We start from the raw sequence: 23,478 nt of genomic DNA on the forward strand, positions 1-23,478 counted from the left end.
AAACATTTAATTATATATATATATATATATATATATTTTTTTTTTTTAAATTTGTTTTTTATTTAATTTATTTCTATTTCGTATTTGATGCATATTCTTGTTTTTGTATTTGATTTCTTCTTGCCTGTAAAACACTTTGAACTGCATGAACTTGTTTGGAAAAGTGCAATATAAATAAACATGCTTTCTTGCTTGATTCTGGATAAAGAGAGTTTTATTTTTTAATCTATATTTTAGTCATGTCTTTTTCCATCAACATGTTTTATTGTCAGTTAGTGACTAATGGTGCCTCTGTGTGTGGTGTTAGTCATGGAAGAACAGGTCATCCGTGTTTATTTCTCATCAAATGAGCAGGAGTTGTCACCTGTCTCTTGTAGGTCTCCAGCTGTCCTCGAGCAGCGTTAGCCTTGCGCAGATCTTCCTCCAGCGTGACGGTGTTCTGCATGTAGCTGGTGTTCTTCTCCTCCAGCAGCTTCACCTGCCGTCTCAGATCGCCCAGATCCTCCAGCTTCTTCTTATACGCCTCCACCTGAGCCTCCAGCTTGGACACTTTATCAGACGAGTGTCTGAAACACACACACACACACACACACACACACACACACACACACACACACACACACACACACACACACACACACACACACACACACACACACACACACACACACACACACACACACACACACACACACACACACACACACACACACACACACACACACACACACACAGGTGTTCGTAACTCATCCTCAGCGCTGTACTCTGTGATCTCAGGTGCGTGTCTCACCTCAACACGTCCATCTCGTCTTTGAGCGACTGCGCCTCCTCAGCCAGAGAGGTCAGCTCCTCATTCTGACCTCTGACCTCCATCAGCTCCTTCTCCAGCTCCTCACAGCGGATGCGGTAATCGTCTTTAGCCGCCTCCAATCTGACACACACACAAAACTCACCGTCAGTCATGTCATATGAGCATAATAAATCTCTCTAATATTTTCAGAACAGAATTGAAACTAAATGAACATCAGACACTGGGACAAAAAATAAAGCATCTTAAAATGTTAAAACACAATCTCATTACTGCAATACAGCCAGATGATTCTCCAATTAGTACATTCACAACATGTACACAAAAGTTTGGGATTAGTAAGATATGTAATGATTAAAAAAAAAAACTCTCTTATGCTCATCAAAGTTTTATTGATTTGATCAAAAAATACAGGGAAAAAAACTATATTATGAAATATTATTGCAATTTAATAAGTTGTTTTTATTTTTAAATATACTTTCAAATATAATTTATTTATGTGATGCAAAGCTGAATTTTCATCAGCTGTTCTTCAGAAATCATTCTAATATACTGATGTATTACTTTTATTATCGGTGTTGGAAACAGTTGTGCTGCTTAATATTTTTTTGGAACCTGTGCTACTTTTTTCCAGATTCTTTGATCAATAAAAAGTTAAAAAGAACAGCATTTATTCAAAATATAAATCTTTTCTAACAATATAAGTCTTTACTATCACTTTTTATCAATTTAACCCATCCTTGCTGGAATAACAGTATTAATTTCTTTCAAAGAGAGAGAGAAAGAAAAAAATGAATGACCCCAAACTTTGAACAAGGTGTTTATTGTTACAAGTGTTTTCTATTTTAAACAAATGCTGTTCTTTTTAATGTTTTATTTATCAAAGAATCCTAAAAAAAAGTCTCACAGTCTTCCAACACTGATAATAAATCAGTATATTAGAACGATTTCTGGATCATGTGACACTGAAGACTAAAGTAATGATGCTGAAAATTCAGCTTTGCATCACAGGAATAAATTATATTTTAAAGTATATTAAAATAGAAAATCACTATTTTAAAGTGCATTAACATATGACAATATTTCAGTTTTTTCTGTATTTTTAATCAAATAAACAGCCTTCATGAGCAGAAAAGTCTCCTTTAAAAAGCATTAAAAATCTTACAACACTGCAAAAAATGCTTTTCTACCTTTGATTTTTTTGTCTTGTTTCCAGCCAAAATATCTAAAAATTCTTAAATCAGGAAGGATTTTTTAGACTAGTGAAAATTATTGTCTTGTTTTCAGAAAAAAAACAAGTCAAAATGAAGTGTGTTTTTACTTGAAACAAGCAACATAATCTGCCAATGGGGTAAGAAAAATAATCTTGCTTTCTGTTTAAAATTAGATTTTTTTGCTTACCCCATTGGCAGATTATTTTGCTTGTTCTATGCAAAAACTTAATTTTGACTTGTTTTTTCTGAAAATAAAATCATTTTTACTCGTCCTTGATTTAAGAATTTTTAGATATTTTGGTTGGAAACAAGACAAAAAATCTAAGCTAGAAAAGCATTTTTTGCAGTGCAATGCCAAACTTTGGAGCAGGAGTGTAAATATTGTACAACACACTTTTTGTTGCGGTTTTGCATTGCATTAAAAGAATGAGAATTCGATTTTTGATCTCATTTATGGAAATGGTCCTTCATCTTAATCAACTTTCATCAGATGGAGATTTAAGACAGTGTTCAATCAGACGTGCAGCTGCTGTGATTCCAGTGCTATAATGACAGATTGACAGGTTCGGTGAGAGACGGTGCTGATAACGGTGATCTGATCTCCGATTCATTCACAGTGTGACAGAATTAACGTGGTGAAGTACGGTTTTAGACGAGGTGTACAACCAGTGCCCGAGTGCGTCCCGAATCCCCCGTGCGCCCGTTATTGAGGCGACGCCCCAGTGAGAGGGTGCCGTGATATCCGTACCTCCACTGGGGCAGCGTGAACGCCAGCCGAGACGGCAGAGAGCGATACCGCCAGCTCAACTGAGACTCGTCCAGAACGCTCGTCCTGTTATTACACATGACACAGGACAGTCATTACGAGAGCCGACCTCACATTATCATCAGCACAACAACAGGACTGAAGCGCCGCCAGCATGAGCGAGAACATGACACCTGAGACCCAGACAACGGGGTCAATGGCAAACCTCTCATTTATAAACATTATGAACAAAGATTTTGTATTTCCTGATCAACAACACTATGATCCTTCGGCTCTTCTGGGGTTTGAAGCCATAATCTGACATTTATCAGCAGGCCTGTCACAACACATACCACACAGGAAAATTTGTTAAAAGCAAACCTAACTAATCGGAATGACAAAATGCTTTATGAATTGAACCTGCACAATTATCACAGTCAGATACCTGCGATCAGATCAAACACCTGTGATCAGATGATCTCAACGGGCCTCGTTACCAGTCCAGATCTCCAGCGCTCCACAGCTGTGTCTCTGAGATTCACATTAGTATTTAACGGCTCTAATGTCTGAGATCTCACATCAGACCCATAAGCCCGCTCAATCAATAATGCACTGCTTTATTAACAATGAAACGGCGCGTTTGATTAGAGTTTACAGGCTTTTAATCTTCAAAGCTGGTGAACAAACAGCCTGCGGCAAACCGAGAGAGCGATCGATAGTCTCCCAGAGTTCAAGCAGACGGACCGCAGCTAACCCTCCGATCGCTCGCTACACCAGACACCAACCGGAGAAAGACTTTACTGGATTAAAGCAGTGATTCAGTTCTGTCTCTGTGATCATTCACACCAGATACTGAATACAGATCAGCAGCGCATTATCAGACGAATCGCTTTACTTACTGCTATAGTCCTACACTTACTCTAATTAAATGCATTATGAGAACCACATTTTAATCGCTGGTGTGTTTACTTGGGATGCACCAAAATGAAAAATCTTGGCCAAATACCGAACACGTTTTTTCCCCATGTATTTTGGCAATTTATTTCACCATTGCATGAATTAAATAGCCAATATTTGCTTTTTACAGTTTTGTCTTGCTTTTGAAAAAAACAATTCTAGTAGACATTACAGCCTATTAACAAAGCACAATTTAACTTAAAATGAATAAGTTAGTAAAGTAACATTCTTTGGCCATTTGTAAGAGCCCCTTCTTGAATCAGGCATGTGTTTTTAATGTACAAAAAAAATGCAGCCTTGCTGAGCAAAGTACAATGTTAGAATAAATGTATTAATAGAGCTGTTGGATTATTTTTGTCTTACTTTTTTTTTTTTCCAGAACAACAGTAAAATGCCAATACTAACATTTCTGAATGTTGTCTTTTATTTAGTGGTAAACCCGCAAGAAGAGCTCAGTCCTAGTTTTTGCTGGCAGCAGCAGATTTGTGAATGATTGTCATCTTTGGTCTTTGAACCCTGGCTAAGGAGCTGCTGTCAGAATAAACACAATTGGTGTCTGGTGTATTAGACAACAGAACGTTCTGGAGTTGATTGACTAATGGATGATTTCAGTCATCATACAGTAACCTTTCTCTTCTCATGAAGACATGCGATGCACTTCTAAACAGTCTCTCGCTGTCGCTGCTTGGAATGATTTTTGCGTCTTTCACTTTTTTGCTTGTTTTAAATGCTTCCACACTGAACACACGTTTGCTGCATTAGTGCACGCCTCTATTTGATCACGTCACCTCATAGTTTGGTATAATTTATTCAGCCTTTTAGCTTTTCTTGGCCAAATAATTTCGGTTGCCAAACATTCGGTGCATCCCTAGTGTTTACTCATGTTCTTGTTGCTATCAGTAAGCAATAACCTACTGGAGTCCATGCGCTACAATGATTTTACTAGTGCGTTATCTCAGATCTACCCTCAGTGTGGTAATTCCTGAACTCTGTGCTTCTCACCTGAAGGTCTCCTCCTGCAGCTGCTCCAGCTGTGTCTGAAGCTGCAGGTGTCTGCGTCCCGCCGGGCTGTTCAGATCCTCGATGGAGTCCGACTGGTTGAGCCGCTCCATCAGCACCTGGTTTTCGGCCAGCAGACTGCTCTTCTCTTCCTGGAGAGCTGCCACCTTCAGCACAGACGGACAGAGAGTTAGTGAGAGGTTCACCTGCGTCTGTGTGTGTGTTAGTGTCAGCACTGATGATGGTGGATGTGCTGCTTCTCACCAAACGTTTCTGAATCAGTGTTTATTACTGAAAACTGCCTTGAATCAATACTGTCTCTGCAGTGAATGGGTGCCGTCAGAATGAGAGTCCAAACAGCTGATAAAAACATCACAATAATCCACACCACTCCAGTCCACCAGTTAACATCTTGACAAGACAAAAGCTCAAACAAATCCAAAACAGCTCTAAACAAATATGTGGCTGGATGTGCGAGACAACAGGAGATGGACTTTTTCACTGGAGGAAGTCAGTGTTATTATGGATTATGGACTTTTAATTAAAAACGCTGGATTTGTTTGAGCTTTTGTCTTGTCAAGATGTGAACTGATGGACTGGAGGGGTGTGGATTACTTGTGGATTGTTTTTATCAGCTGTTTGGACTCTCATTCTGACGGCACCCATTAACATCCATTGATGAGACAGTGATGGAATCACACATTTATACAAATCTGATGAAGAAACAAACTCATCTACATCTTGGATAAACTGAGAGTGAGCACATTTTCATTTTAGGGTGAACTATATTCACTTGGTAGTAAGTGAAATGAGTTTAATTAATTAGACTTTCTCTACATGGGCCTATATGCCTTAAGCAGACGTACAGATGTATGTATTAAACTCATACGTATATAATCAATAACAAATCAGTCATTTGGTTATAGGTGCATCATGCGGTGGTTTGACACACAAACACACTCTACACTCAAGCGAAGCTGCGGTCGCATGTTCAGACGGACACGAGTCATGAAGACGCTCCTGCGCACTGAACTCTGGGTAGTTTTGCTGCAGGATGGATCTATCCATGTGTACAGATGTCAAGCGCTACAGTCAGCTGATTGGCCCATGGTGGCGTCTGCTGTTGCCATGGAAACCATAGGGCCGTGTCACACAGGGAGGAGTGAGGATTAGACTACGGGATGATGCCACTGAACACACACACACACACACACACACACACACACACACACACACACACACACAGACAGACACACACACACACACACACACACACACACACACACACACAGACACAATATAACACACACACACTCAACCACACCCACAAGCCAGGGTTATTATAGTTTTCATATGCAATACAAACTGTAAATATAAAATGCAATTTTTGTTCACTTTAATGTGAATTAGTTTTTTTTAATTGTTAGTCCTATCCATTTCATCAATTTATCTTACTAAACAGTGCAACTAATCACGCAGAAGTAATGTTCTCTACATGACACTTCATCAGGAAACTGCGTCACACTCAAGTGTATCAACAAAATGATTGTGGTTTATTGTTTCATTGAAACGAAACCATTTAGTGCTCACATTAAACCAAACACGCCACTCTTTTGTTATAGTAACATTAAAAAAATGTGTCAGACGGCCTCTTCCTGTTTAAGTGAACCAGCATTGACTGAAAATGAACGTCTTATAAAGGTCGTTGCAAGTTCTATGTAGTTTTCATTCCTATTGCATCTGCTACAACTTTCACTTGTTTTGAGTTTTCCATTACAATAATAATCCTGGCACACACACACACACACACACACACAGACACACACACACACACACACACACACACACACACACACACACACACACAGACACACACACACACACACACACACACACACACACACACACACACAGTTAAAGGCCCTGCACACTAATTAGGGATGTTATCAAGCAGACAGCAAATTCTGTGCGTAAAAACAGCAAAGGGTGAGAGCAGAAGAAAAGAAAGACATTTACCCTCTCTTCTAGATCAATACATTCTAACCTCAGTCTATCTCTCTCCTCTTGGACGAGGTAGGCCTTCGAAAGCAAGGCAGAGGAGGAGAGGTTACCACATCGACAACAGCACACAGAAACACCTCACTAGCAGTTAGCTTTCGCTAAATCAACACTGAAGCCTGTTACATTCACTACAATACTACACTACACACACATTAGAGAAACGTATCGATTAAAAAGGAGACAATCAATGAAAAGGTGACGCTTTACCGTGTTGACCGTCCACGCATCGTTTAGTGACCAAACCTCTGCTAACAAAACTACACCGATTCATGCGTCCCGATTAGTGACGTTCAGCTGCGAGATGCAGATCAGACACGCGATGGGACTGAAGTACGTGACACGAGACGCAGAGAAACACATCTGTACCTGCATGTCCAGCTCGTGACATCTCTGAGCGATCTCCTCTTTAGTGGCCATAGCGTCGTTCAGCTCCTCCACCGTCTTCTTCAACTGATCGAGAGCAAGAGAAAAACACGTCACACAAATCTAATCATGCATTTGTTATTTATTATGTCAATAACTGTGCTGCAGATTTCTCAGAAACAGTTATAAAGCGGATGGTACCTGTCGGTCCAGATCGGCGTACGAGTCGTTTCCTGTGGACACGGGCGTCTCTTTACTCATCAGCTGTGGGAACAACAGGACACATTAACACCACTCTATAACACACACACACACACACATCCGTGACACACGCGGACACACCTCCTGGATGGCCGTCATGACCACATGCTGCACCGACTCCTCCATCATCATGATGGTCTGGATATATTCTGGAAACAAGATCATAATACAACATCACCATCAGTGAACAGCCATAATAGACCAGACTTTCCCTTCAATGACTGAATATAACAACTAAAGTCCCACTGATACTAGTTGTGGCAAACCACTTTTGCAACCGACCCCATATAAATAAAAGAATAAAACTGGTAGTTATCAGCTGAATATGTGTGTTTTAATTGTGAATCAAACACATGACATACTGGACAACTTTAAGGTGACAGGATTTTAATGCACAGTTAATACAGACATCATCTGACAACTACTTCAATCTGATCTAATCTCTTAGGACTAATGTTTGTCTAATGTTTCTGTGCATCTTTAGCTGCCTAAATCTGTCTGTCTGCATCCTTAAAAACACACACACACACACACACACACACACACACGAGACACACACACACGAGACACACACACACGAGACACACACACACGAGACACACACACACACACACACACACGAGACACACACACACACACACACACACACACACACACACACACACACACACACACACACACACACACACACACACACACACACACACACACACGAGACACACACCTTGTTTCTGTTCGCAGTTGACAGCGCAGCCCAGGATGAGCTGCAACATTCGGCCCAGTTCAGCTGCATCTGAATGTTCTGCGATGAGACTGACGTCTGGAAGAGTGAAATCATTGATCTGCTGCCCCAACACCTGCAGAACCACAGACGGATGGACAGAGGAGCAATGACAGCACACAGAGAGATAAAGGGTCAATTCAAGAGAACTATTACATATAACAACATAAACGTGTCACATGTCAGTATCACACAGACAGATGCGTCTCACCTCATGGTTGTAATCCAGAATACCTTTTAATATTTTCTTTAAATTGCTGATCTGAAAAAAAAAAAAAAAAAAAATGAAAGAGGTGTAAGATGCATGAACTGAACACAGCTGTGACTGAGAGCAGATGAATACCTTTAACCTCCAGTTGTCTCCAACATCAGGTTTAATACGACTGATCCAAGCGTCCGTGAAATACATGGCATCACTGCGAGAGAAACAGAGAGAGGATCACACATCAAGAAATAACCGTCAATCAGCTGATTATCATGTTAGTGATGACACATCTGTCTATCACCTCATACATGTCTCTATTGCAGCTGCACTCAAGTGTTTCTTAAGTCCAGTCAGTTTGAACTATGAAGCGATTTTAAACCTTTCCAGTGCAGTATATTATTGTACATTCGGGTCTTAAAGTGACAGCAGTCTCTGCGTCAATAATGTTCATCAAACAAATGACAAAGAGAAAGTCCCTCACAGCTCTTGTAGATTTATTAAGAACTGATATGTGTTTATTTCATACAGTGAATGCTATGCAGTGTTTTATATATTCAGTAATACTAATGATTGACTGCACTGACATCAGATCAACGAACAGAACTTGATCTGAATAATGACTGTTGTTTCCTGTAGAGCTGCTTACAGCTGAAATAGTTTGTTTCACAACTGATGGATTTCACAACATTAACACTGTTATTTTCCTGTTAATTGCTGTCAAGCTGCTTTAAAACAACGTGACTTTCTTTTACATGTGATTGCTGAAATTTCAAAAAATTGAAATAATCTAAAATTTTGGCATCATATTTCCAGCAAAAATAATCATATTTGTGACACATACATATATATATATTCTGCCGATCAAAAGTTTGGGGATCAGTAAGACTTTTTTAAAGAAGTCTCTTATGCTCATTAAGACTGCATTTATTTGCTTAAAAATACAGAAAAAAACAATACTACTGCAAAATGTTATAAAATAATGGCTTCTGTTTTAATTTACAATGAAATATATGTAAATGTTCAGTGTCACATGATTCTTCAGAAATCATTCTAATATACTGATTTATTATCGGTGTTGGAAACAGTTGTGCTGCTTAATATTTTTTTGGAACCTGTGCTACTTTTTTCAGTATTCTTTGATGAATAAAAAGTTAAAAAGAACAGCATTTATTCAAAATATAAATCTTTTCTAACAATATAAGCCTTTGCTATCACTTTTTATTAATTTAACACATTCCTGCTGAATAAAAGTATTATTTTCTTTCAAAAAAATGAGTATTCACTGACCCCAAACTTTTGAACAGTAGTGTATATTGTTAGAAAAGATTTCTATCTTAAATAAATGCTGTTCTTTTTAACTTTTTATTCATCAAAGAATCCTGAAAGAAGTATCACAGGTTCCAAAAAATATTAAGCAGCACAACTGTTTCCAGCACTGATAACAAATCAGAATATTAGAATGATTTCTGAAGGATCATGTGACACTGAATATATATAAGAATCAAATTGTGATCTGTTGTGTGTGCTTCACATACATTTTCTGCAGGACTTGTGCCATTGCCTCACCGCTGGTCATCTCATCCACCGCTGAACACGGCGCCTCCACACCGAACGTCTGGATCTGAACACAACAGATAAACACACGAGGACATGAGGATGAGACGCTGAGCTTCATCTGTGTTTATATTCTACAGTGGATCTGTTATTACACGAACCAACACTTTAATTTTAGACGTCACATGTGGAGTTAGGAAACTCAAGCGTGTCTGTCTCTCTCACACACACACACACACACACACACACACACACACACACAGAGGGTTCGTTCACTTCTGCTTATGCAATGACACTGTAATCTGCATTAACAGCTCTCAGTTCCTGGACATTCAGCTTTCTCTCAAGTTTCCACACTGGAAAGGGTTTTTGCATTCAGAAGCTCTGGACAAAAATCAAAACACAATCCGACTCCACGCTGGAGCTCAGCGTCAACACAAACCTCTATTGTGCTGCAGATTTCATCACTAACATCACAGCGTCACACTAAACTCAGGATCAGGACAGGAAGTCCCGCCCACAGGAAACACACGCCTTAGAAAACACAGAGCTGGAAAAACAGCTGCTGCGCCCTGCTGCTGAATCACACAGAGAGAGACAAACAGACAGAGGTTTGAAGACGCACACGCTCCTCTCAGCTCCAGCTGTGAGTGTAAACAGGAAGACGAGAGTCAGCTGGGTTCGCGGTGACGTGTCGGCTGCGATTTGAGGCGTCCGATAGCAGCTATGTGAGGAATGTGAGACGTCAGCGTGTCTTTGGGCGTGAGACGCTTCACATCTGGAGAAATGGCTGCAAACCTTTCAGAGACTCGCATGAATCCATTTCACTTCTGCTTCCTTACATTCAGTCCAGCCTCCTGTCTGCGGCCTTAGTCTGCAGTAATGTGACTTTTTCAGATGAAACTCATAGGAAGTGAGCATAACTCAAATAACGTTGTTCACTGGTGAAGTGGACTGAATTCAGCAGTAAATCACCGTGCAGCTTCCTTTTTGTCCAATCTAACACAGTCTGCAGTGTTTAACCTCAGCGACCGCAGGCGACAGCAGACACACTCAAGACTGAACTGAACATCTACCACATTCATCACTACACTGCACTCAACTCACATCTCTGACACGGATGAGACTGCTTTGATTAATGCATTTGATTTAGACTTTATTATCATTAAAACATAACATAAATGGAAGAACATGGGAATTAAATAGAATCATTAAAACTGTGGAAAACAGTACTGATGATTCTCTAGTCTGCTGACACCAATTAAAGGAACACTCCACTTTTTTTGGAAATAGGCTCATTCTCCAACTCCCCCCGAGTTTATAAGTTGAGTTTTACCGTTTTGAAATCCATTCAGCCGTTCTCCTGTTCCGGCGATATCACTTTTAGCATAGCTTAGCATAGATCATTGAATCCTATTAGACCAATAGCATTGCGTTCAAAAATGACCAACGAGTTTCCATATTTGTCCTGTTTAAAACTTGACTCTTCTGTAGTTATATCGTGTACTAAGACCGGCGGAAAATGTAAAGATGCGATTTTCTAGGCCGATACTACACTCCCATTCCGGCGTAATAGTCAAGGAAGTTTGCTGCCGTAATATGGCCGCAGGAGCGTAGTAATATCACGCAGCACATCGCAGCACAACGTGACCAACTGCATGATCAGGGAGCACTCCTCGTTGGAAGTTCCCTATCTGGGAACTAATTTCAGGCGCTGCGTGACATTACTGCGCCTGCTTCGGTCATATTACGGCAGAAAACTTCCTTGACTATTACGCCGGAATGGGAGTGTAGTTCCTAATCTTATCGGCCTAGAAAATCGCATCTTTACATTTTCCGCCGGTCTTAGTACACGATATAACTACAGAAGAGTCAAGTTTTAAATAGGACAAATATGGAAACTCGTTGGTCATTTTTGAACATGATGCTAATGGTCTAATAGGATTCAATGATCAATGCTAAGCTATGCTAAAAGTGATATTGCCAGAACAGGAGAACGGCTGAATGGATTTCAAAACGGTAAAACTCAACTTATTAACTCGAGTTAGAGAATGAGCCTATTTCCAAAAAAAGTGGAGTGTTCCTTTAAACTGCCATACATTCCATTAAAGCTCAGTTGAGTCTCACATCAGTGTTTCTCACAGGTGATCAATAACCTCTCTGATAATCACATGTTTAGATCTACACCATCAACACTGACACAAGCCCTGATCAACAAACTAACTGATCCGGATCAACACACAGCGCTTCACTCATCATTTCACGAGTGTTTTATGAGGTTTATGTTCCACGACAAACACTAGAGAAGAATTTCACACATTGCAGAAAAATTAGGATATTTCTATCAGACAGAGACGCTTTCCATTTGAGCTTAACCTCAAAAACATTCAAACACTCTTACTGTACTGAAAGCATAGACTAAATGAGTGTACGTGTGCACTTTATATTAAACCGGCACATGAGATATCTCCAGATATCAGCATTATATTAATTATATAAACACATGTGCTGTCTCTCACATCTTCTCTTCTCACACTTCTGATCTTCTGTTTGTTCTTCAATCCAAAACACAGGACAAAAATATTGCACAATATCCTCTGTTTTGTTTAATTGTATTTCTTTTATAACTCAAAGCGGCGGCACGTGTCAGACACAGGCGCTCAGAGGATGCTGGGATTGATCTGGTCGCGGTGTGACGGCCATCCATGCTCATGTCTGCATGTGTCAGATATAAACAATCCGATTAAGAGCCGGTAATACTGATCGGGACAGACACCGGAGCGAACTACTACCTTGTAATAAACTGACACTTTCATACAACAGTCACTCATTGTGGATTTTGACCAGGTCTGGATTACAGGCCCAACACCCTAAAACCGGTCTGTCCGGGAGCCGGTCTCAGATAATGAATAGAAAGAACAGCACTGATTCATCAGCATTAATTACAACAGCACAAACAAACAAACACATATATAAACACAATCACGTGATCAATAGGAGCTCGGATATCCCTAACTGAGACACTCAGTTATCTCATAATCAATTGATGTGAAGTCATTCCACTGCACTTTATTTTCTAATCTAAACAAAGCTGAATCATTTAATGAATGAAGACACTCAGTGACTGTAGATTTACTCAACATTAACCGTTTGCTTAAATCACTGCTCATCTTACAAGTCAGTTATCTCAGTTTGTTCAGGGGACAGTTGCATAAACATAGCTAGCATGTTAAGAACTAGTCCGACCAGCTAGATAGTCAAATGTTAATCAGTCAGCCTTTCAAATTTAAAGTAAACTTTATAAATTTAAATCAGACTCTTTGTGTACATGATTTAATAAGATTAACACCAGTCTTGAAGGAGAAACTTGAGTCAGTCAGTTACATAAAAACTTAGTTTGGTCAGACTAGCACTAGTCTTAAAGTGACAGTGTTTATGTGGTTCTAAATACAGGGATCATTAATACACTGATTATAAACACTGTCTCAGTATCAGAGTAAGTTACACTGATGACATCAGATACTCTGACATTTACTACTGAAAGAGCAAAACTTTCTCGTGTCATATTTACACTGTAGTCCAAGGCAATTCTAAGAATACCATGAAACACACACATATAAGAACATGGGAAGTCGGTGGAAGTCGCTGTTCGTGAGATTTTAACGATAAACCCGTTCCAGAGAAGCCAAGGCGAGCCGCTGAATTCACATTCACAACACGATCACAACATTCACACCGGAACAAAGAGACCAACTGAACTCACCCATGTCAGGAGACTTTCACACAACTCCACTCGATCCAGAGTCTCCAGTGTGCTCATGTTCGATTCGGATCGGATTCGGACTGAAATGCCGCTGTTTGTTTGATCGCGCGAATCTCCGGTTGAACGTAAATAAACGACTGAAACGGAGCTTCCGCCGCTCACGGTGCGATCAGTGTCCGGTAACGAACGAAATCCTGTCGAATTAGAGCGGGGAGAAGCTGATTTTGACGAAAAAACCGGCGATGACAGACACACATCAGCGGCTCCGCTCTGAGGATTTTTTCTCCCCAGTCCAACAGACACACGGGGTCCTTCGGCTGCCACCCTGCAGGCTGGGGACACCTAATGCCTGACGGAAAATCTCACAGTAAAAAAAAATCGCTTTGGTAAAAGATGGATTTAAAACGGAGAAACAACATTATAATATGTTCAAATTAGTATGGTAAAAAAAAAACGCGCAAATAAGATTTGGTGATATGAGACAGGCGCCGCTTTTAACCCGGTGACGCTAGAGGAATGCGGACGTTTGTTCGTTAAAAAAAAACGAACAGGATTTTATAAGATATGATGAATACGCGAGAAAATGTTGATAGGGTGATAAGGTTATTCTCTCGCTTTTCCTCAGAAATTATACAATTTCTATTGTTTGTTCCACTCTCCGGAGCAGAAGGGGGCGCTACTGAAGTAATCCTCACATTAACCGCCGAAGAAAAAGACGAAGAAGAAGAATGCGGAACTAACTGAGTCCTCAACGCAAACACAAACAAACACTAAATAATTATCTTTACGAAAGTATGTTTGAGGCTTGAAAACGGTGGTGTGTTCTTCTTATGTAAGTGTTTGAACGGAAGCCACTGACATCATGTGTGTGTTTGATGTGTGTGTCTGCAGCTGTTTCCTGTGAATCACTGTTGTGGGTTTGTTTTCATATAATCTATTTATTCTCATATATAATCAGACGTTTAAATGATATGATTCTTATAGATCAGCACCCGCGTGACAGACGTCTAACAGATCATCAGATGTGCAAATATAATGCTATAATTATTATAATGACAGTCGTGTTCATACAGTATGTGATTCTCATAGACTGTCAGATGGGAGATGTTATTACAGGAGTAGTTCACTTTCAGAACAAAAATGTACAGATAATGTACTCACCCCCTTGTCATCCAAGATGTTCATGTCTTTCTTTCTTCAGTCGTAAAAAGAAATGCTGTTTTTTGAGGAAAACATTTCAGGATTTCTCTCCATATAGTGGACTTCTATGGTGTCCAGAGTTTGAACTTCCAAAATGCAGTTTAAATGCAGCTTCAAAGGACTCTAAACGATCCCAGCTGAGGAATAAAGGGTCTTATCTAGCGAAATCTAGGTTATCTTCTAAAAACATTTACAACTTATATACTTTTTAATCTCAAACACTCATATTGCCGAGCTAGACAAGACGAGCATTTAAGATTAAAAAGTATATAAGTTGTAAATGTTTTTAGAAAATAACCTAGATTTCGCTAGATAAGACCCTTTATTCCTCAGCTGGGATCATTTAGAGCCCTTTGAAGCTGCATTTAAGCTGCATTTTGGAAGTTCAAACTCTGGACACCATAGAAGTCCACTATATGGAGAGAAATCCTGAAATGTTTTCCTCAAAAAACAGCATTTCTTTTTACGACTGAAGAAAGAAAGACATGAACATCTTGGGTGACAAGGGGGTGAGTACATTATCTGTACATTTTGTTCTGAAAGTGAACTACTCCTTTAATCTCAGCTGATCCGACATTTAAATGTAATGTTATTCTCATGCACTTTAGAGATACGTATGAGTTTAAAGCAGTGGTATTGTGGAATGTATTACAATGTAAAACAGCTGTTTTCTATGTGAACATCTGTTAAACTGTAAATGATTTCTGTGATCAAAGCTGAATTTTAAGCATCATTTCTGCAGTCTTCAGTGTTGAAAACAGCTGTGCTTCCGGAAATCGTGATACATTTTATTTTTCAGGATTTGCAGATGAACAGAAAGCTCAAAACAGCATTTTTTTTTTAAATATTACAAATGTCTTCTAGTAGTTCTGATGAGTTGAGTGTGTCTTTGATGAATGCAGGTGTGAATAGGTGTGTGTTGGTGTTGTTAGGTCATCAGAGGAGCGAGTGGAGGATATGAGCAGGTGTAATGGAAGCAGACGCGTGTGTGGACCCCAGCTCTATGGTTCCAGATGAGGACTCTCTGATTGAAGGAGTGAGTGACCCGGTGCTGCTGGTGCTGGTGCTCAGCGTCACCTTTCTACTGGGTCTGGCGACGCTGCTCTGCAGGTGAGACCCGACGCTGACCTCTGACCTCTGACCCCACACTATATAAACATATAATAACACACAATGCATTCTGATCTGGTTTCAGGAATGAGCAGCAGAGGATTCACCCGGAGAACCAGGAGCATGTGCGTGTGGTCAGAGAACAGCTTCAATCAGAGCAGGTTTGTGAACGCTAGCCTTATCTCAGCACTGAATGAGAAGAGCAGCTGCGCTCCATAATCCTGCTGTTTATTTAAGCTCCCGCTTACGGTCTATATTTGTGTGATGAGCTCGAGCCACGTGTAAAAATATCCCTCAGCGCTGATCTAGGATCAGGTTCAGTCTCATATGATTCAGGTTTGAATCTGAGCTGTGGATCCGCCCCCTCTGCCCCTCGTCCAATCGTCTGCCTCCTGTCTGCTGTCTGTCAGATGGTAAAAGTAGCAGGTGAAGTTAGATATACGACTGCTGTAAAACATGTTCACTGTATATATTCTATAGCAGATCTCAACTGCTTGATTGTTTGTTACGTCACAAATACACAGGGATATATTTCAAGTTGGATTTAGTACATGCAACTCTATACTTACATACAGTACATTTACAGTGCTTACAGCTGAACTGATGAATTTTACAACATTGACATTGTTATGGACTGTTTACATGAGCTTCATCTCTGCAAAAAATGCTTTTCTAGCTTAGATTTTTTGTCTTGTTTCCAGCCAAAATATCTAAAAATTCTTAAATCAAGAAGCATTTTCTAGACGAGTAAAAATTATTGTCTTGTATTCAGAAAAAACAAGTCAAAATTAAGTGCATTTTTGCTTAAAACAAGCAAAATAATCTGCCAATGGGGTAAGCAAAATAATCTTGTTTTGTCTGTTTGAAATAATATTTTTTTGCTTACCCCTTTGGCAGATTATTTAGCTTGTTATAAGCAAAAACTCACTTCATTTTGACTTGTTTTTTTTCTGAAAACAAGAAAATGATTTTTACTCATCTAGAAAATCCTTCTTGATTTAAGAATTTTTAGATATTTTGGCTGGAAACAAGACAAAAAAAATCTAAGCTAGAAAAGCATTTTTTGCAGTGATGACACAGGTTTCAAATAGTAGTTTTATTTATTTTTATTACATGTTTAAATCACAGTGTTTAACTGACTGTTTCTTTGTATATGATGTAATGTAATGCCAAAAGTCTTAATTAATATTCATAGTAGTAGTCCTGTCAATGATTTACTGTTTAGGATGAACTAAATACATTAAATATCGTTAACGTTGGTTAGTAAGGATGTGAATCATTAAAAATATGTGACGATTCAAGTCTGCTGTTTGTGTTTCGTTCAGATATGTTTCATACTATGCGGCATAATTTCACAAAGTTAGATCATTCTGATTTCACTTCATATTTTTTAAATTATATGATTTAATTTCAGTCAGAAACCGCTCATGCTGCATGTTTAGATTGTGATTAAAATGCAGTTCTAATTTTAAAAGGAAAGAGCCCAGGAAAAACCTTAGTTTGTTTATTAATTATTTATTTGATTTGGGCTTGGTTTTAAAATGTCCTTTGCAGCATTTTGACTGAGAAATAATAAAAGGACACCTTTTCATAATTTGTCCTAAATCTCAAAAAAAAAAAAAGAAAAAGAAGGAAAGTGAGAAGTTGTATTGTGAATAAGGTTGCAAAAATGTCTGGTAAATTTTAGAACATTTCCAGGATTTATTTGGAATCTTTCTGAAATTTTTGTAAGGTTTCCAGAAATTTTCCAGCCCTTTGCAACTCTAATCGTGAAATCACATCATGAGTTGAGTGAATTGTTACATCTGTAGTAGGGAATATTTATTTATTATTCAGAATGCAAAAAAAGAAAGAAATATACTCATATGTTTCCATTTCACAGAATTGTTGTCCAAGTAGCTGATTTAACTGAATTAAATCAACATTGAACTGAATTGTCTTCTGTAAAGTTTGTTTTTATGGATAACCTTTACAACATTAACGCTGTTATTTTCCTGTTTATTACTGTGAAGCTGCTTTGAAACAGTCTGTTTTGTATAAAGCCCCATAGAAATCAATATGTCTTGACTCACGCTGAGCAGTATATACTGTAACACGAATCACAGCTTTGTGAATGTTTATTTACCGCTTCAAAATGTGACTATATTCTCGTCCGGCTGTAATCTGCTAAATGCAACTATGGCATGTTGTACGTCACATGTTCTAAACATGATCATGTGTTCATCAGGGGTCGTCGTCGGAGCCCAGGCATCAGTATTACTCAGACATGTCGTGTCCCGTGTGTCTGCAGCAGGCCGTTCTGCCCGTAGAGACCAACTGCGGTCATCTGTTCTGCGGTGAGGCTGATCTCAGACGGAGCAGTTGAACATGAGCGTATCTGCTGATCTATAATCGTTTCTGTCTTGTTGTTTTTTATCAAAGGGCCGTGCATCATCGCGTACTGGCGTTACGGGACGTGGCTCGGAGCCATCAACTGCCCCATCTGTAGACAGATGGTAAACGTCCACACTGAAATCTTTCATGAGCTGATGCTCATCCTGTCTAGCAATACTAGAGTCATGAGCACTTGTTTGTCACACTTCTGCACTCTGTAGCTTAAATGATCACAACTAACCACACGATGAATACGTCTGTATGTGTTTGTTGACTATTGACCTTTATTGCTTTGTCAGGTGACCCTGCTTTTCCCGCTTTTCCAAGACACCGGGCGCAGCGCTCAGACACAAGACGGACAGGTGGAACCCGCGCTGATCCTCAACGACATCAACGACTACAACCGCCGCTTCTCCGGACAACCGCGCTCTGTGAGTATGAATACGGGCCAAGCTTTGTCTTAGAAAACCTTTTTTTAAAAAGAATAGTTCAGCCAAAATGACAATTGTTACCCTTATGTGGTTTTTTTCCCATACTATGACCATCACTATTTGGTTGCAAACATTCTTCAAAATATCTTAAGAAATGCATACTGCCCTCCACAGGCAAAGTGCAGTAACTACGGCAACACTGAAACAGAGAAAAATGCCTTTGAAGTTTTTACGCCAGCTGGTCAAACATGTTGAAACTCTCATTTCTCTGAAACGGGACACAATTGAACCAGCAGACTTCGCCACAAGACAAAACAATTGTTACAAAGTCCTTTTTTTAAGCCTTAACTCAATTTGACCAAATGCGTAGTTATTGCTCTTTGTCTTTGGAGGGCAGCATAGGTTTGGAACAATTTCACAGGCTGATGAAACCCTTTGCTTCACGATCAGTTAACGCTGGGGCAAGGGCGTAGAATTTAGTAGGGAACGCTAGGGACTGTCACTCTATGTAGACTAATACAATCACATACAACAATAATGTCTCAAATATACCATGTATGCTAATAAATTGAACATTGGTATGCGATGACTAGATGATTTCCTCTTGAACTGTCACCAACTGAACTGCAGTGGCCAAACTCTTTCAAATATAGTAAATTGAAGGAGTAGTTCACTTCCAGAACAAAAACTGACAGATCATGTACTCACCCGCTTGTCATCCAAGATGTTCATGTCTTTCTTTCTTCAGTCGTAAGGAAATTCTGTTTTTTGAGTAAAACATTTCAGGATTTCTCTCCATAAAGTGGACTTCTATGGTGCCCCGAGTTTGAACTTCCAAAATGCAGTTTCAAAGAGCTCTAAATGATTCCAGCCGAGGAAAGAAGGGTCTTATCTAGCAAAACGATGTGTTATTTTTAAAAAAATTACAATTTAAATACTTTTTAACCTCAAATGCTCGTCTTGTCTAGTTCGGCAAGACGAGCGTTTAAGATTACAAAGTATATAAGTTTAAATGTTTTAAGAAAATAACCAATCGTTTCACTAGATAACACCTTCTTCCTCGGCTGGGATCGTTTAGAGCTCTTTGAAGCTGCATTTAAACTGCATTTTGGAAGTTCAAACTCTGGACACCATAGAAGTCCACTATATGGAGAACACTCCTGAAATGTTTTCCTCAAAAAACACCATTTCTTTACGACTGAAGAAAGAAAGACATGGACATCTTGGATGACAAGTCAAGTCAAGTCACCTCTATTTTATTTATATAGCGCTTGTAACAATAGAGGGGTGATAGACAACAGACAATAGACAAGCGGGTGAGTACTGAAATTTAACTACTCCTTTAAGCTATAACTCTATCATAATACAGTGTTTTCATCTCATGCAGCTCGTCATATTAATATTAGTGTTGGTTATCTTTGTAATGGAAGTATTGATATTCTGTTTGTAGCGCTGCAATTGGATCACGCATCGCCAATCGTTTGATTCGGTCCATAAGGCAGTGAAGACAGCAACACAAATACAAATCTCTTATAAAAATGAACTTTCTTATTATAGTAAAAGTGTAGCAATCATGTTTTTTTGTATAACCACAGTTTTACTACAAATACAATGGTTAAACTATAGTGTACCAAAAGCTTGCTTAATTTCTGGTAACCATAGTTTGTTTGTTTATTTTCCTTAAGGGATGTGTTGCCAGGTTTTTTAAAAAACATCAGTTATGATTTTCAAGGGTGTATAATTTAGTGGTGATGCCAATGACATGTCTCTACCAATAACCAGCGACTACTAAATTGTCCTTGGCAGCAATTTTAAATGAAACAATTAAATGTCTGTTGTCTGCTGTTACATCGCCACCAATGCCAGCTTCAAACCTACGCCCCTGTGCTGGGAAATGAAGCTTGAGTGATGGACTTCAAGTAAATTAAAGAGTTAACCGGTGTGGCGCCATTTCAGACAAAATCAGGCCAAAACGACATTTGTTTTTGAGTTTGTTTGGGGAGTTTAAAATGTCTTGTCAAGCTAAATTTCCAGAAGAGTTGTCTCTGGCTGCTCTTATGCAGTAGTTAAAACAAATAGGAGACTGGAAATCATCTCCAGTTCATTCTGTTCACTTCATTGAGGTCAGACGCAAGTATAAACATCAGCACACTGCTCTTTCTACTGGCTATATAGAACAAACTAAAGCTGTAATTCTAATCAAAAGCAGTTGTTTTGTGTTTTAGTTCTGTGAAACAGTACAGCTGTAAATCCCTGACTGTCCGTTCATGAGAACACTAGATCTCAGCTGAGAGTAGATGTTAAAGATGTTTGTGTTTGACTCCTGAAGCTGCTGGACCGTCTGCGGGACGTCCCGACGCTGCTGCGGCACGCGTTCAGAGAGATGTTCTCCGTCGGCGGCCTCTTCTGGATGTTCCGCATCCGGATCCTGCTGTGTCTGGTGGGCGCGCTCACGTACCTGGCCTCGCCGCTGGACTTCATCCCCGAAGGAGTGGTGGGGCTGCTGGGCTTCATGGACGACTTCTTCGTCATCCTGCTCCTCTTCATCTACATCTCCATCATGTACCGCGAGGTGGTGACGCAGCGGCTGGCCGGATGAGGCTCGTGTGGGGAAAGCTCTGTTTTACCTTCTGTGCGCTAGATTGGGCTTTGTGCTGCTTCGCTGGCTTTATGGACTGAAGATTCAACGCATTTATTTCATAAGAAGACGTCAGATTAAAACTCATAAAACGCTGGTGTCCTGAGTACATCGCAGCGGGAAGATCATCAAACACACAGAACATGCCGGTTGATGTCTGAGAGACTTTTCTGCAATATTACAGATGTGTTTAGAATGATAGAGCTGAAATATGACACATGGACTCATGCTGCAGTTGAACATTTGTACATCACACACACACACACATATACACACACACACACACACACACACACACACACACACACACACACACACACACACACACACACACACACACACACACACACACACACACACACACACACACACACACGACTGTCATGTTCTCTTGGAATAACTCAGTTGGTGTCATTCAAAAGGGGCTGATGTCTGCATTAAAGAAAGATTCTGGAAGATGAAATTTAACTCAGATTTACTGAGTTCATTTGTGTTTTTGATTTTGACTTTCTGAAGTGTTTTAGTTGAATAAACATATAAACAGCTGCAGAACAGTAGAATAACACATGAAATAAAACACGAAGGTTATTGTAGTGATTTTATTCCAGGGTAAATTAGGCCTGCAACCTCTTTGACCATGGCAAAATGACTAGAATGCATTTTGGGAGTTTTGGGACACTGCAAAAAATGATTTTCTTAGTATTTTTGTCTTGTTTTCTATTATAAATATCTAAACATTTTTGAATCAAGATTCATTTACTTTACAAGCAAAAAACGACTTAAGATATTACGTCTTGTTTTCTAAAAAAAGTTACCAAAATTGTGTAAGTGTTTGCATCTGCCAATGGGGTAAGAAAAAAAAAAATCTTGTTCAGCTTTTGAATTAGGATTATTTTGAGTTTTTTTTCTTTCTTTTTTTTTAGAAAACAAAACTTAAGTTGTTTAACTTGTAAAGTAAATTCTTCTTGATTCAATCATTTTCAGATATTTATACTAGGAAACAAGACAAAAATACTACATAAGAAAATCATTTTTTTGCAGTCTCAACAGACTCAAATCTGAAGCAGAATTTAGTGAACGCTTTGGCTTAATTTCCACTGTTTCAGGTCATTTTTCCTCTTAATGTTTAGTTCTGAAAAATCACTAATCACTTTGAACTTGTCTTGATCTGTTTATGAAGCAGACGACGAGTCGGAGAACAGCATCAACACACGTTTGTGTTTACAATACAGCACCTTCATTTATCTTTCTCATGTTTACCACCAGAAAATGGTTTATAAATCAGCATACTATGTTTTTGCCTTGATAGGGATGAGGAACGGGATCAGAAAATGTGAGATTTGCCATGAAACCGTTTTATTTTCAGAACCATGAGGCTGAGTTCAGATGCAGAAACACATTAGAACTGCAACTAGTTACTGATAAATCTGTTCTAGAAGAGACCGTATCAGCTTCTCTCCTGTATGTGGATCAGCTCTAAACAGTGAGAATGTGCTGATGTCCGTCAAGGGCATATATGTGTGTGATCAACACCCCAACAATCCTCTTACGCCAGTTTAATCATATCATCAGGCGCTGCCATGTTTCGCTGTGATGCTGTCAAAACACTAGCACTTGATTTTATTCATACTTTTATGTAGAAGTAGGCTTTTAGAACAACCGCAATCATTCCTGCTCCAGAAACAGAAGCGACAGCAGATTGAATGATCCTCTTGATGAGAGCAGACTGATGCAGGACTCTCAGTGAGCAGCAGGAGGCAGCAGACGCTCATCAACCTCAAGAACAGGAAGATCACTGATGTCTGTCTGATCAGCTCAACACAATACATAACACTAAACCACTCAAGGATTTCACCAGGGTAAATAAAAGACCTACAACCCCCTTAATTACAGTTAAATGCATTTTGAATACTTACTTTAATTTCTGGTCTTTAAAGTCTTTTTTTCCTCCCTAGTTACTTTTCAGTCCATTTGAGCTTCTCTCAGTCATTCAGACCCATAAAAGAGAGCAGTAG

General features: G+C 39.3%; 2 protein-coding genes across 2 annotated transcripts; one reads left to right on the forward strand and one right to left on the reverse strand.

The window, feature by feature from the left end:
- Nucleotides 1–322: 322 nt before the first annotated feature.
- LOC141334960 (protein Hook homolog 3-like) lies at nucleotides 323–13,996 on the reverse strand. Its single transcript, XM_073840180.1, has 12 exons — nucleotides 13,712–13,996; nucleotides 9,930–10,015; nucleotides 8,533–8,605; nucleotides 8,401–8,451; nucleotides 8,133–8,265; nucleotides 7,490–7,557; nucleotides 7,349–7,411; nucleotides 7,151–7,234; nucleotides 6,740–6,802; nucleotides 4,727–4,890; nucleotides 791–931; nucleotides 323–566 (listed from the first exon to the last, which is right to left on the reverse strand). Exons 1-12 carry the CDS (start codon nucleotides 13,766–13,768, stop codon nucleotides 323–325), a joined length of 1,227 nt encoding a protein of 408 aa, XP_073696281.1. The 5' UTR covers nucleotides 13,769–13,996.
- A 238-nt stretch (nucleotides 13,997–14,234) lies between these two features.
- On the forward strand, nucleotides 14,235–21,436 carry LOC141335742 (E3 ubiquitin-protein ligase RNF170-like). Its single transcript, XM_073841286.1, has 7 exons — nucleotides 14,235–14,543; nucleotides 15,844–16,021; nucleotides 16,107–16,182; nucleotides 18,249–18,357; nucleotides 18,443–18,516; nucleotides 18,694–18,825; nucleotides 21,155–21,436. The coding sequence occupies exons 2-7, from the start codon at nucleotides 15,882–15,884 to the stop codon at nucleotides 21,422–21,424; spliced, it is 801 nt and encodes a 266-aa protein (XP_073697387.1). The 5' UTR covers nucleotides 14,235–14,543; nucleotides 15,844–15,881; the 3' UTR covers nucleotides 21,425–21,436.
- The last annotated feature ends 2,042 nt before the right edge of the window (nucleotides 21,437–23,478 follow it).

This window comes from Garra rufa, chromosome 5, assembly GCF_049309525.1.
Source record: "Garra rufa chromosome 5, GarRuf1.0, whole genome shotgun sequence".
NCBI lineage: Eukaryota > Metazoa > Chordata > Actinopteri > Cypriniformes > Cyprinidae > Garra > Garra rufa.